The sequence below is a fragment of the Aegilops tauschii genome, chromosome 5 (assembly GCF_002575655.3).
Source record: "Aegilops tauschii subsp. strangulata cultivar AL8/78 chromosome 5, Aet v6.0, whole genome shotgun sequence".
NCBI lineage: Eukaryota > Viridiplantae > Streptophyta > Magnoliopsida > Poales > Poaceae > Aegilops > Aegilops tauschii.
The window spans coordinates 523915358-523928903 of record NC_053039.3 but is presented as its reverse complement, the minus strand read 5'-3'; the positions used below and the strand labels follow the sequence as shown (position 1 = coordinate 523928903).

The 13546-nt window shown below is 44.6% G+C and overlaps 1 protein-coding gene across 1 annotated transcript; it reads right to left on the bottom strand.

The window, feature by feature from the left end:
* Nucleotides 1–8522: 8522 nt before the first annotated feature.
* Nucleotides 8523–12307, bottom strand: LOC109763180 (uncharacterized). The gene is made up of 3 exons (XM_020322032.4): nt 10752–12307; nt 10575–10629; nt 8523–8981 (listed from the first exon to the last, which is right to left on the bottom strand). The coding sequence occupies exons 1-2, from the start codon at nt 11833–11835 to the stop codon at nt 10595–10597; spliced, it is 1119 nt and encodes a 372-aa protein (XP_020177621.1). The 5' UTR covers nt 11836–12307; the 3' UTR covers nt 8523–8981; nt 10575–10594.
* Between the last annotated feature and the right edge of the window lie 1239 nt (nt 12308–13546).

The window sequence follows — 13546 nt, the reverse complement described above, 5'->3', positions numbered from 1 at the left end:
ATATACGGTTGAAAAACATCCCAAAGAAGCCGAGGCCAACTTGCTACAATCGTTGGTATTAAATCAAAACAAAGATATAATACTCTTTCCTTACAACTTCAAGTGAGTGTTACTGTCTTGTGCATATTCGGTTTCCCTTATTAGTCCAGGTTATGGTAATGTAATTGATGACTTATGCATGCATGCGCAGCTTCCACTATATTCTCCTAGAGATTAAGCTTGAGCCGGGAGTAGTAACCGTCTTAGACTCGAGACGAAAAGATCCCCAGGACTATGCGAACATGACTCAAATGCTCCAGAAGTAAGTTAAATCGATCATTATCCACCATATCAGCAACTTTGTTCATTTCCTGATATCAAGTAATTGTTTTCTTTGTCTGGCAGGGTTTGGAGAAAATTCACCTCAAAAGCCCCGGGACTGCCGAAGAAGCTGCAATTTAATCACCCGAAAGTAAGTACTATAGTAGCATGTTCCGCGCATCTCCTAGTGATTCAAGCGGTAGTTTCATCAATACCATTTAGCATGCTTGCTTATCAGTTTGATTGACCTCTATTCTTGTAAAGTGGTTGTGGCAGGAACCCGGGAATAATTACTGTGGATACTACGTTTGCGAGTCCATCCGCTACCATACCTGTGAGCGGGGCTACACTGAAGAACAATATGAAGTGCGTAAGCAATAATATTCACAATTTTATTTTATTACCATCATTTGTGTTGAGTTTCATTTATTCATATATATATGTATTGACCCCCTTCTTCAAATTAGATGTTTCGGAAGCGGGATGAACTCCTAGCAGAAGATCGTATGCGAGGAATTCAAGAGGAATTGGCGGCATTCTTCCTTGACCACATGATCGCTGAAAACGGAGAATACTATGTGGACCCTATGTTCCTACAATATAATTAGGAGATTGTATTGTAAGAGATAATTATTGTATATATGTAGCCGGTAGTGTCGGATAGATATACGAGAACTTGTTGTTCGACCAATATCTCGGAGAAGGAGAGGTGGTCGATATCACTTCTCTCTGTATGCATATGTTCATGACGATCTTCTGTTTCCTTCATTTGATTACTAGCTAGCGTGTCTACTCCTCTCCATACGTATATAGTACGTAGCGTCGACCAAGCACGGAGATAAGAGAGGACACTTCTCTCTATTAATTAGCTAGCTAACACAATATATGAAACACCTAAATTAACCCCCCAAAACCCCTAAACCACCCCCTTTCAAAAAAAACAAAAACCTCAGCTCCTGCCAGGTGCTGACGCGTGGATGCCTATTGGTCCCGGTTGGTGGCACCAACCGGGACCAAAGGCCCTCCTGCCTGGGCTCCCCGCACCGGCCACGTGGACGGCCTTTAGTCCCGGTTCGTGTAAGAACCGGGACTAAAGGGCTAGGGCATTAGTAACGACCCTTTAGTCCCGGTTCCAGAACCGGGACTAAAGGCCCTTATGAACCGGGGTAAAAGCCCCTTTTCCTACTAGTGGTAGCAAATCGATGCACATCTAGTCAGATCATCTGGATGTGATTGAATCGTTGGTTATATTGTAGAATCAATCATGTCGACATAACCAAGAGAGAAAAATGGCGGGTATGGATAAGCAAGACAGTTTTCATTAGAAGGTAAGGAAACAATAATAAAAGACAAGCTAGATGCAGCAGAACGTCCATATTTCTGCAAGTTTTGGTTCAGATGCCTTTCATTTTCTGCATGTTCATCCTAATCCTATGTATGGGTGAAATAAGTGGATGCAAGCAATCATACGACAGTTAATTTCATTTCATCCTTTGCTACTCTCTCTCTCTCTCTCTCTCTCTCTCTCTCTCTGACCACGGATGGAGTTAGTAACCGGCATGTAAGCAATGAATCTTCACTTAATTAACTAGGAGCGGCAAATTAAGCAGCCCATGAGATGGATTGGTGGGTGTACTGTCGTTGGTTCCATGGAAGTGGGCAAAGAACTCGTGCGAGGAAATATATGTCGTTGTACTCAAGAATGTTCTTTATTAGCATTATTTTCATAACTCTCTTTTTCTTTAGTACATCTAAATGTTGCATTAGACATTTTCTTTCTTCACTACTTTAGCCTGTGGCTTACTTTTTGGACCTCATTGACATGCTAACTAGGTGCACTGCTGCGTCGAGCAGGGAATGATGGAGTCAATGATGGGACTAGAAGATGATGCTAACAATTTTTCCATGGTATTTCTTTGTTATATTACTCATGTTCATCTGTGTGTGTCACTTGACTTAAGCTCAAACAACATTGCTAGGTCCAAACGAGATTCGACATACATGATGAAGATTGTTACAGCATATTGTTCTACTTAACGAGGCGAACATGTTTTCATAATGTGATTTTCTTCTTGTTTGCTGAGCAAGTAGCGTCCAAGAAGGTTCAACATCAGCATATTGTTCTACTTAACGAGGCAAACATGACAGGGGTATATATATACTAGAACATCAAGGTGCGCGTTGCCGCACCCGCCCATCTTAGTGATAATATGACCATTTATGAAAGAAATAGAAGTATAATTTTTAATTCAGATTTGAATTGAGCGCCTCAATTTTTAGCATAAACTACAGTATATTTGAATACCAAAATTTGGGTACACGCATATATAGAAGGGGCCAGATCAAATAATCATCAAATATCTTTGAACAAGAAATTCCACATGAGATTTTACAAATCTTTCGCAAACCCGTAAAATAGAAGACAGATTAAGGAAAACATTTAAAAGATCGACGGTGAGTGAAAATTATGCAGTTGTAGCGTCAAGTACACCAATGACCTAGAATACTGGATTTTACATTTAAACTCAAGTATAATTCTAAGTGAAACTGCACATATAGATTTGCTTCCCACTACGGTACTGGGCATAATATTGAACTTAAAATGTGCATTGGTTGCCACACAAGTGTATGAAATCGGGCACATGTCAAGAGCTTAATTTAACATTACATATTCCAAACAAAATAAATTTAATCTTTTTTAGGGAAAGAAGAAATGATATTGAATAAGCACCTTACTCATCTTGACAGTAGCATCATATTATCCGTTGTTTGGAGCATTGTAAATTAGTTTCTTCCATCAAGCAGATGAAATCATTATATATGTACAACAAAAGTTAGCATAAGAAAAATATTCGCACTGAGGGTTGCATATTACCGTGCAAGACTTGGCTTGTGTTTTATGTACGGATGCCATGAAGTTGTATTTTACATATCATCGTTTATCTTCTCAAATGCTACTGCTGCTTCATTTTCTGAAGAGAACTTGAAGATTTTTTTTTTTGGTTTTCCTAATCACGTGATGGCATAGTACTTCTGTTGTACGACCGCTCGTGAAGGCGGAGTGCGTGCGGCTGGAGGGGATTGCTGTGGAGGTGACCTTTTTTTACATAGGGAGGTACGTATGGGAGGTTTTTTCTGAGAAAAACATATGGGAGGTGAGCCGTACGGTGGGCTAGAATTAAGGCCTAGCTAACTACCTATTAGCCCAATTGATCAGAGAGCACCCAGCTCATCCTCCGGAGCAGTGGCCCGGGCACGTTGGGCCAACGACGATGCGCGGGGAAACTGGTTAAAACGACCATGGTACATGCGGCGGGACGATCAATTAATCTGATGCGTTCATACGTGAGATCCCACGGTTGACAACGTCAAATCACTGTGGATGGCTGTAGCTAGCTCCGTTTTACTGTATTGTAATTGCTCCTCATAGATTAAAACATGTTGAGTATGTTTGCAAACCTTTGACTTTTACTTGTTTATTATTTTCCAGCACAGCCCACCCATGGGAGCGGACACTTTTACTTTGCGTTAAATAATGGATGAAAGATGTGTTCGTTAATGTGATATATGGACCTAGTTCAAGTACACCATGCTGAATTTGTTGGCGCAATATATGTGTATCTACTAATCTTCTATACATTGCTTTGTAACGGTTGGACTGCAACTCTAGCTGTGTGCATGTAGATTAATGTGTTTTGTCATGATTGTCGTTCACAAAGCATTCAAACCTTCGTACTATGAGCTATGAAATGTTGAGATGGTTGTTGATGTGTTGCCTTCTAAGTTGAGAAATGTGGTTAATACACCCGATGTTCTGGTCTTTGCATATTTGGTACAGGATTTATGAATCCAAATCTTGATTCATGGACTTACTAATTCTTTATTTTCTTAGAATTAGCTTTACCTTCATTATGTAAAAAATATATGTATGTTTTCCATCTTGGAAAATTCATGATTCACTCTGTACCATAGAGTTGTTGTCGTATTTATGCGTGTTGGATGAATGCAGCAACGTGAGACAACAAGCTACAGAAGTACATGATGTCTCTGTTCATTCTGTTCCAAAACTGGGGTGGCACAGCTTCTGAAGATAGTGCATACTACGTTGGTCATCCTATACATATATGGGGTGCTTTCTGCAAATTTGACATGATTAGTCCTCCGCATTCCATCCTGTACCTAGATTTTCAATCTAACAGTTGGGCAGCACTCGGTGCAGCCGGAGTACTCTATGATCAGGAGTACAGGATATGTTGTGTGGCGCAGAGCACTGCCGCACTGATGATAAACTGGGGGCTACGGGGCGAGGGCACGGGGCGCTGGTGGCCCGTCAGAGGGTCCAAGACGGCAAGGTCAAAGGCCTCCGTGGTCGAGTTGGTGGTGGCGAAAAGGGCGCGGCCATGGCGGCAGTCCATGAGAACCCAGTCGGGATGGTCAGGCTGGGCAGGGAGGGGGGCGGAGGTGGGGACGAAGTGGTCGTGCTCGTCGAAGACTCCCTAGACGGAAGCAATTCGGTGGAACTCGCGGTAGCGGCGGTGAAAGCCCGCATCGGTGAGGATGCGGCGCCATGGCTTGCAGACGACCGATGCGCGGAAGAGGGAGGCGAGGTCGTCCAGTGGAAGGCGGAAAAGGACCTCCTCAACGAGATCCGGCGGAAGGCGGAGGAAGACGTCCTCTACAAGCTCGGCCATCAGCGGCGGCGGCGGCGGAGGCTAGGGTTTGGGCAGGGGAAGAGTGTGGAGTAGCGAGTGTGTGACAGTGGGAGTGCGGCTTGGGTGGGGTTAGGCTGCCTCTCGCAACGATACGAGGGCCAAACGGTCGACGTTTTTCATGTGTTTTCCAAAAATAAACCACCGCGCCTCTCCTCTTGGTACTTCTTTGAAAACATATTATTGTGCGTCACACAACATATAATACGATATACTCCCTCTGTTCGGAATTACTTGTCACGAAAATGGATATATCTAAAACTAAAATACATCTAGATACATCCATTTCTGCGACAAGTAATTCCGAACGGAGGGAGTAGTAATAGACTGTAAAATCAGTTCAACGACGGTTTTCTGCATGCAACTTTTTTAGAAACCAAATGTTATGACTTGTTGCGAACCAATCTCCAGCCCATCATGATTCAAGTTCTAAACTTGACATTGATGCTCGCATTATTTCTGAACTTATTTCAGCCTTCCGGCAATGTTTGTTCAGTGGGACGAGACATTCCTGTCGATTGCGAGACGCCTGTGGCGGTCAGTCAGCCTAAACTTTGGGCTGGTCCAACCCTGAAAGTTAGATGCGTCGTGTAGAAACCGCCATATCGAAGCATCCCGTCCACACTCACGCATCCTACATGCGCACGACTCTCTCTTCCCCACATCCGCATCCCAAAATCGGGAGACGACGGGCCTTCAAAGCTCGCCGAATCACCGCCCTCACTCCCCGGGTTGCATTAAACCTCCTCCCTCCCCCCGGACCATGGTTCCAGTAGCCCCCGTGACCACGCTTGGAGCACGGCCGTCGCAACTCGCCACGGTGATGTCACGGCTCTAAAAAAAACTTCAGTTGTCGCAGCTTTAGAATCACTGGTTCTAGCAGAAAAAAAGATGCTGGTTCAAGCAAAAATTCTTGCTGGGCGCATCAAAATATGTTCGCCGACCCCGGCAAGAAAAAATGCATCGCTGGAAAACGTTGGCTCTAGCAAAAATATATGATGGTTCCAGCATAAAAGATGGCTGGTTGAAGCAAGAATTCTCGCTGGCCGCATAAAGAATTGCTCGCCAATCCCAACAAAAGAAAATGATTCCATACTCGCATCCATGGAAAACGCTGGTTCCAGCAAAAAATATTGATGGTTCCAGCAAAAACCTTGGCTGGTCGAAAAAAAACTGCTAGAGGTCGCGGCTGTTGGTTCCAGCAAAAAGCTGGCCGGTTCTAGCATCCTTGGCGCATCACCGCACTTCGCCCTGCCCCGTCGCAGCTCTTTGAACGCTCGGTTGCACCATGCCGCGGCACGGTTCTAGCTTCCACCGAGCCCGTTTGCAGCACGTCTCGCTGCGGTTCACGTCTTCTTTGGTGACCAGTCGCCACTCGTAGCACGGCCTTGTCACGGCGTGCAGCACGACGCCGGAGGACATGGGCGCGTGGACGGTGCACGGCCAAACCATCGCCCCCGGCGAGCGGTTGTCCGTCATGGCCAGTTGCAGCACGTGGGCCAAGCCCCATCTTCAACGCCAGCGGCCTCGCCTGCCGACAACGGGTAGCCGGGGAGGTCGGCACGGGCCATTGCCGGTGAGTGCTGCTGGTTTTTGGGGTGGTGCGACAGAACAACAGAGGTGAGGAAGCAAGATGGGGAGGGAAAAGGCAAAAGATAAATGGCTAAGGAAAGTCTGCACGAGATGATAAGGATTCAGTGGGTGGCCTATTAGCGATTACTAATGAGTGCGCGGCGCCATGCATGGTCGGCCGAGTCTAAACGTTTCTCTTCTATAAAATACCTTCCCCTAACCCTTGTTTTTTTGTGCGTGTGATGGTAGAATTTTTCTTATCTTTTGTATCTAAATAGCTAGCTCCCACTTTGATTTAAATTGTGTAACATCCTAAGTTATGCATGTACACATAAGTTATACTCCCACCGGTCGAAAATACTTGTCATCAAAATGGATAAAAAGAAATGTATCTCGAACTAAAATATGTCTAGATACATCCCCTTTTATCCATTTTGATGACAAGTATTTCTGAACGGAGGGAGTAGTTTTGAATTAATATATCCATGCAGACCATGCCACCTCATCAAGCATTGTATGTCTTTTTTCCGCGGAGAATCACATCATGTGAGTCACAAGTTAATTTCTTTGCATTAATTGTTGTATGGTCATGGACGGTATATGTGTTGGAAGCTTGAAGAAAAAGATATAATGCATGCTTTACATTTGCGTTAAAGATGACGTCAACGTCATGTTGAGTTCAACATAAATGGTTTTCTCTTTTTATACATCATTTTGCCGCATAGTTGGTAGGTTTATTGTTTCTAAAATGCAAACCAAGAGCTCTCTTACATTTGTTTTTAACATTAGTTTTAGTTGCCTATAAACATCTATTTGTGCATTATTTCAACACGGCTCCCACTCGCAACGTGCAGGGCATCATCTAGTATCAATAAAACATTGTCTCCTATTCTCCATTCTATGTGAACAATTTTTCTCGGCAACATGGAATTTTCTTCATAACAAAAATACTTCTTCATTCGAGGGTAACATCTTTGCCTACATTGTAATGAAAAAGAGGCTAATGTAAGGCAGATCGTAGTATAGACGCACCTTGGTAAAAACCGATCCATCAGCAGGTTGACTCCTCCCCAAGAAAACTCTAGGGTTTCCCCGCCTCCCGCCGGCGCCGCCGCCGGTCCGCCTCGTCTCCAATGGCCTTAGAGTCATGGCGGCACGGTGGATCTCGGCCCTTGTCGGCAAGAGGGCTCTGTTTTCAGTTGTTTCTTCGCGTTTTGTTAGGTTTTGTGTCCTGCTCAGGAAGACGAGATGGCGGCGGCTCCCTGAAGATGGAATAAGGTACTCCCGGCTAGCCCCCGTCTCGATGGTGTGTCTAGCATCATCGGTGGGCGTGTGGAGGTGTGTCTCCGGCGGATCTATCCTTGATGGATTTGCTCGGATCAGGTCGTAGTTCGTCTACGTTCATGTGTTTTCAGGTTGGATCCTTCCGATCTACGTTACTCTTTATCGGCGGCGGTTGCTGTTCTGTTGCGCTGGTCCTATGGGGCCTTAGCACGACAACTTCCTGACTGTCTACTACAACAAGTTTTGCCCGGCTCCGCGAAGGAGGGGCAATGATGGCGGCGCGTTTTCGGCTCGCTTCAGTGCGTGTAGTCGTCGCTAGATGGTCTACGGATCTGGATGTAATTTTTATTATTTATGGTGTTCGTTGTACTGCCATGATTGAAGATGAATAGATTGGAAGTTTTCTCGAAAACAAAAGCAACTGAGGAAAACATTTTCGCACAGCCGTGGTCTGTCCTATGTCGGGTCGAACCAATCCGCCTTTGCCACGTACCAATCTGAAGGAAAATGCCCGATGAGAGCATTGACAGCGGAACAAAGTTTCTTCAACCATTACGCATCCAATGCATCTCATACTCTTCAAAACAGCTTGAGCTGCCAACCTTCCATAGTGAGGAATTTTTTCTCATGGGAAGTTAAGTTCTGTTCAGGGAGATATCAGGTTATAGTCATCTCTGTGCATTTTCTCAGGGAAGACATTTACAACACAAGGACGTCTGAGTGCACAAGATCTGGCCTGCCAGCTTCTTGCATGTCAAAACTCAAAAGGAATGTTTTTCCTTTGTGACATAGTAAAAGCTAATGGTTTACTGCAATTTTACATAAAAGCTTATCCTAAAACAAGTGCGTGCTCTTCTGTTTCAGTGAAGCGAAGAAAAGGTGACACGGCGTAGTTCTTCAGTCTCCACGTTTACGCGTGAACAGGTCCAAGCAGTCTTCATGGGAGCTGCCCAGTCCCCGATATTTCAAGGATGTTCTGATCACAAATTCACAGTGAGCTCAGCCCTAGATGATATGCTGCTTTCGCTCCCCTTTTTACTCCTTTTCATATCATCTGGTTTGACCTCAAAGGATCTTGATATGATGCCAAAATAAGTTTGATTTCAATCATTTCTCCTGCAATGTCAAGAAATAGAGCTGAGGGAAACATCTCACTGTGCAATGTAATGAAAAACTGATCAGAGGGGAATATTTTTGGTCTAATCTTCAGCCCTATTAATTTGTTTTTGGTCTGATCAAGCATGCCATTAACACTAACTACTGCATCAAGATTAGGAAACAATTCAAGAATATATTACTGCCCAAAGTGACTTGTTCTGTACATTGTTGAGCTACCCAACTTAAAATAGAATAACTCAAGGCATCACAAAGATAGCAAGAATAGATATCAAGGTCAGAAAACAACTCAAAGGGATATATTACTGACCAAAGTGACTTGTTGTCTACTTGGTTGAACTATGCAAATTAAAATAACCTTTGCTGTTACAAACAAACTTAAAATAAAGCAATTCAAGGCTTAACAAGATAGCAACAATAGCACGCCTAAGTCAATTATCAGCAAGGATGAACTTGATCTGGAATCATCAGCGAGGATGAGTTTGGGCTTTGCAGGCACTTCTTCGTTCTGGACACATGTAGCTTGTTCAATTCATTTTGCTCAGTAGCTGATTCAGCTGTTGAAGTCTTATACTAGCAAGAGGCTCTTTGCTAATTGCCTATACATGTGTCATTTTTTTTAAACCAAGGAACTAACAGGTTTCCCCGCAAAAGAAAAAAGGAACTAACAGGTTGCTGATCACTTGTATGCCGGCTGTTCTTATATATATTAGATGTTATGGGTCAGTCATTTTGTCCATTCAAATCATCTTCCTGCCATGCTGGTGTTATCATATTTCTGAAGATCACAAAATGACTGAAAAGGTCTTTTTCCAATTGAAGCACAGAAGCAACATGTTAAACATTGTTCCATCTATAACCCAATGCAAAGACACGCGGTAATCTCACAGATTCAAAGCCACGCCGTAATCTCACATCAATCGTTACTACCACCTCCCCCTTGCTCCAGAAGCCCTTGCTCCAACAACTTAAGCTGCTTCCATTCCTGGAGTCTTCGCACGACATCAGGTTCACGGAAAGTTCAATGGCTGCAATGCCACATGACAATGCGGTGGTAAAAATCAAACAGCAACGATGGGTTTGGGCTTAGATTAGGCGTCATTCCTTCATTCTCTACCAATGTAGTTGATTCAGCTGCTGATGCTAATCCAGTGCTAGAGGCTCATTGCTAAATATCTTTGTATGTATGGGATTTCTATTGTCTGTGTCCTAGGAACTGACACAGACAATGTATGCCGTGCTCGGCAGGGTTACGGACACGAGTGCTTAGACATCAAATGAAGTCGAGTCACCTTTCCTGAAGAAGAGAGACACAGATATGTAAAGAATGGAAAAAAAGATCTTGAAGACCTGGTGTTTTTCCTGATCAAGCTAGAGCCTGCTTAGAAATTAAGTGTGCAAGCAGTAACTTGTTAAATAAAGTTCCTCCAAACTGCAAGTACAGAAGGCAGAAGCAATAACCTGTTAAACAAAGTTCCATGAACTAAGACCAACACCAACAGCAACCTTACAGATCCAAAGCCACACTTTGTGCCATCTAACCATATCTAACATCACTATTACCAACTCGTTGATCCAGCAACTCGAGCTTACCAAGCACTTGAAACACCAACTCATTGCCCTTCGCCCGTAGAAGCTGCTTCCATTACTGCAGAAATGCAATAATTTAGGAAATACACCATCATGTCATGTGTACAAAGGAGTGCCAAGTGCCATATTTTGACTGCATGTTGCAAAGTATCACAGACAGAATGTAACAAAGGAGTGTACCTGGGATGTAGAAGCTCATGAAGGGAAAGAATTGTCTGCCAGGATCAGACACCTTGCTGGCTCGCCCTGTCTTGAGATCGACCATGTAGGAACCAACACTTGTGGTAACAAAAATGACATGTGTGCCCTCCGCGAAGCCACTCACCCGTGGACACGGAAACTCATAAATCGCACCTCCAAATGTTGGGATATATTCAGTTGTTTCGAAACTTCTGATGGAGAGGTCGACATCAGGGAGTAGCATCTTCAGATCAATCACCCTGAGTGGTGTCCATCCCATGGCTCCCTCGGGTCCGGCCTCCCTCGACCATAGTGTTAGATTTGTAACATCCACCACAGCAGCGAATCCCAGCCCACCGTCCTCCGCCGTCATGAGAATCCCATAACGATCGATCGGCTTCTCGAACGATGAAAGGCGGAGCGTACCAAGTTGGCACTCCATGATGCGACCACCGTTAAAGTAGAGAGCGTCGCCCAAAAGGACGCTAGACGCACCAAAGTCATTGGTAAATTTGACATTGGGGTGATGAACAGAGGTGAGGTTGCTCCACACGCGAGTCTCGGATGAGTAGAGCCAGCCCAATGAGACTTTTTTCTTCTTGGTCACGACGAAGGCCACAAGGAAATGGCCGTCTTGGCAACTGTGGTGGTCGCAGCCTTGTGCGGCGCAGAGCACCGCCGCACTGCACTTGGTCCAGTCGTCATGGGGCCAGGGCACGCGGCGCTGGTGGCCCGTCACAGGGTCCAACACGATGAGGTCAAGGGTGCTCTCGTCGTTGGCGATGTGGGCGAAGAGGGCGCGGCCGTGGCGGCAGTCCATGGCAAACCAGTCGGGGAGGCCGGAATGGGCGGGGCGGAGGGCGGAGGTGGGGACGAAGCGGACGCGCTGATGGAAGAGTCCCAGGATGGGAGGTGTTCCGTGGAACTCGCGGTAGCGGCGACGAAAACGCCGGCCGGCGAGGATGCGGCGCCAGGGCTTGCAGACGGCGGAGGCGCGGAAGAGGCAGGCGGGCTCGTCCGGCGGGATGCGGAGGAGCACCTCCTCGATGAGCTCGTCCAGCAGCACCGGCGGCGGCGGCGGCATGGTGCGGCGGCGGCCGCGAGGGTTTCGGGTGGGGAAAAGTGGAGAGCCGGTCGAGTGTGTGTGTGCGCGCGTGCTTGCTGACTAGCAGAGTGGACTGCCGGCGTACATGGTCCGGTTCAGCCAGCTTGAGTTGCCTCATCAAGTTTATTAGAAAAAGAGAGGAAAAAAGAAACAACGTTTCACTCCCCGTCCATCTGCCCGGGCGCAAGTTTGCGCCGGAAATAGAAAATGTCGGACGCCAAACGGACACAATTTAAAGATGGGGTCATGCGCTGGGCCGTGGCGTCTGTCGGTTTAAGCCAAAACGGATACACCCGAACCGGATGGGGTCGTGCATTGGAGTTGCCCTTAGTCCAGACCATGCGGCATATTTTGTGGTAGTGCGCTAGGAAAAACATATTCATAGTAGTGGAAGCATTTTTTTCGTATGCCACACACATTTCCCTCATGAGATGGAAACGCTATTTTTGATTTAATTGAAATATTTGTTCATGTGGAACATTTTCTCTGATCTACAAAATGTTAACTCCATGCTATGTAAATAACTTTTCCATGCGATGGATTCTTTTCGCTTTGTATAACATAAATACTTTTACGAATATCCAATTCTTAGCCCGAGCACATCTGCACCCGGTCAAGAAATAATTCATAAAAAATTCAAAAACATTCAAAAATACCAAATTTTTGGTGCATGGTAGATAATTTGGTGCGTGAGGTGCGCTCCCAATTTCAGAGCATTTGGACGTTTGAGTAGCTCTCAGCAAAAAAGACAAATTGGGTCAGAACAGTATATGAACAGTATACTATTTAACAGGCCCCAAATTCGTCTTTTTTGCCGAGAGCTACTCAGATGTCCAAATGATTTAAAATTTGGACCGGACATCACGCACCAAATTATCTACCATGCCAAAAATAATTAGAATTTTTTGAATTTTTCTGGTATTTGTTTTGATTTTTTTATTCAGCGCGGGTGCAGATGCTCCTAGGAGCCAAAACGCCTCACTCCTTTAGAACTATATAAAGGAAACATCTCCTCGTGGTGCAATGTAATAAAAAAATCATCAGCGGGAAATATGTTGGTCTAGTCTTCAGCCCTATTAATTTCTTTTTGGTGTATAACCAAGCATGCCATTAACACTAACTCTTGTATCAAGATCAGGAAACAATTCAAAAGAATATATTACTGACCAAAATTAGTAGGGTTCTACTTAGTTAAACTAACCAACTTAAAATAAAGACTGTTGTTACAAAAAAAACTTAAAATAAAACTAACCAACTCAAGGCTTCACAAGGTAGCAGCAATAGCAGACCCAAGTTAGTTAATGTATAGATCGACATATCCACACTGTCTGTGAAAAACTACCACTAAAACTAGGACAATATGAAAAGATACAAATCACAGATCTCAGAAACATAATATATCAACATGCACAAATATCAGGATTTTGCAGGTTTACGAGATAAATGTTTAGTATTACAAGTCTGCTTAAGATGGGCCATAAAGGAGTATGGCTGGACAACAAATTATGATGCGTTTATAGTACACGTTAACTTGTTAGCACCCTCCCCGCCCACAAAACATAATGTGTGCGCACAAACCTAAGATTTTGACCAACGCTAGAAACACCCATGTTTTGTCTTGCAAATGTGCACAATGCTACTCCTTCATTTGGTCATATGCCTTCGAGATTATGTTGGCCTGCTTAACAAA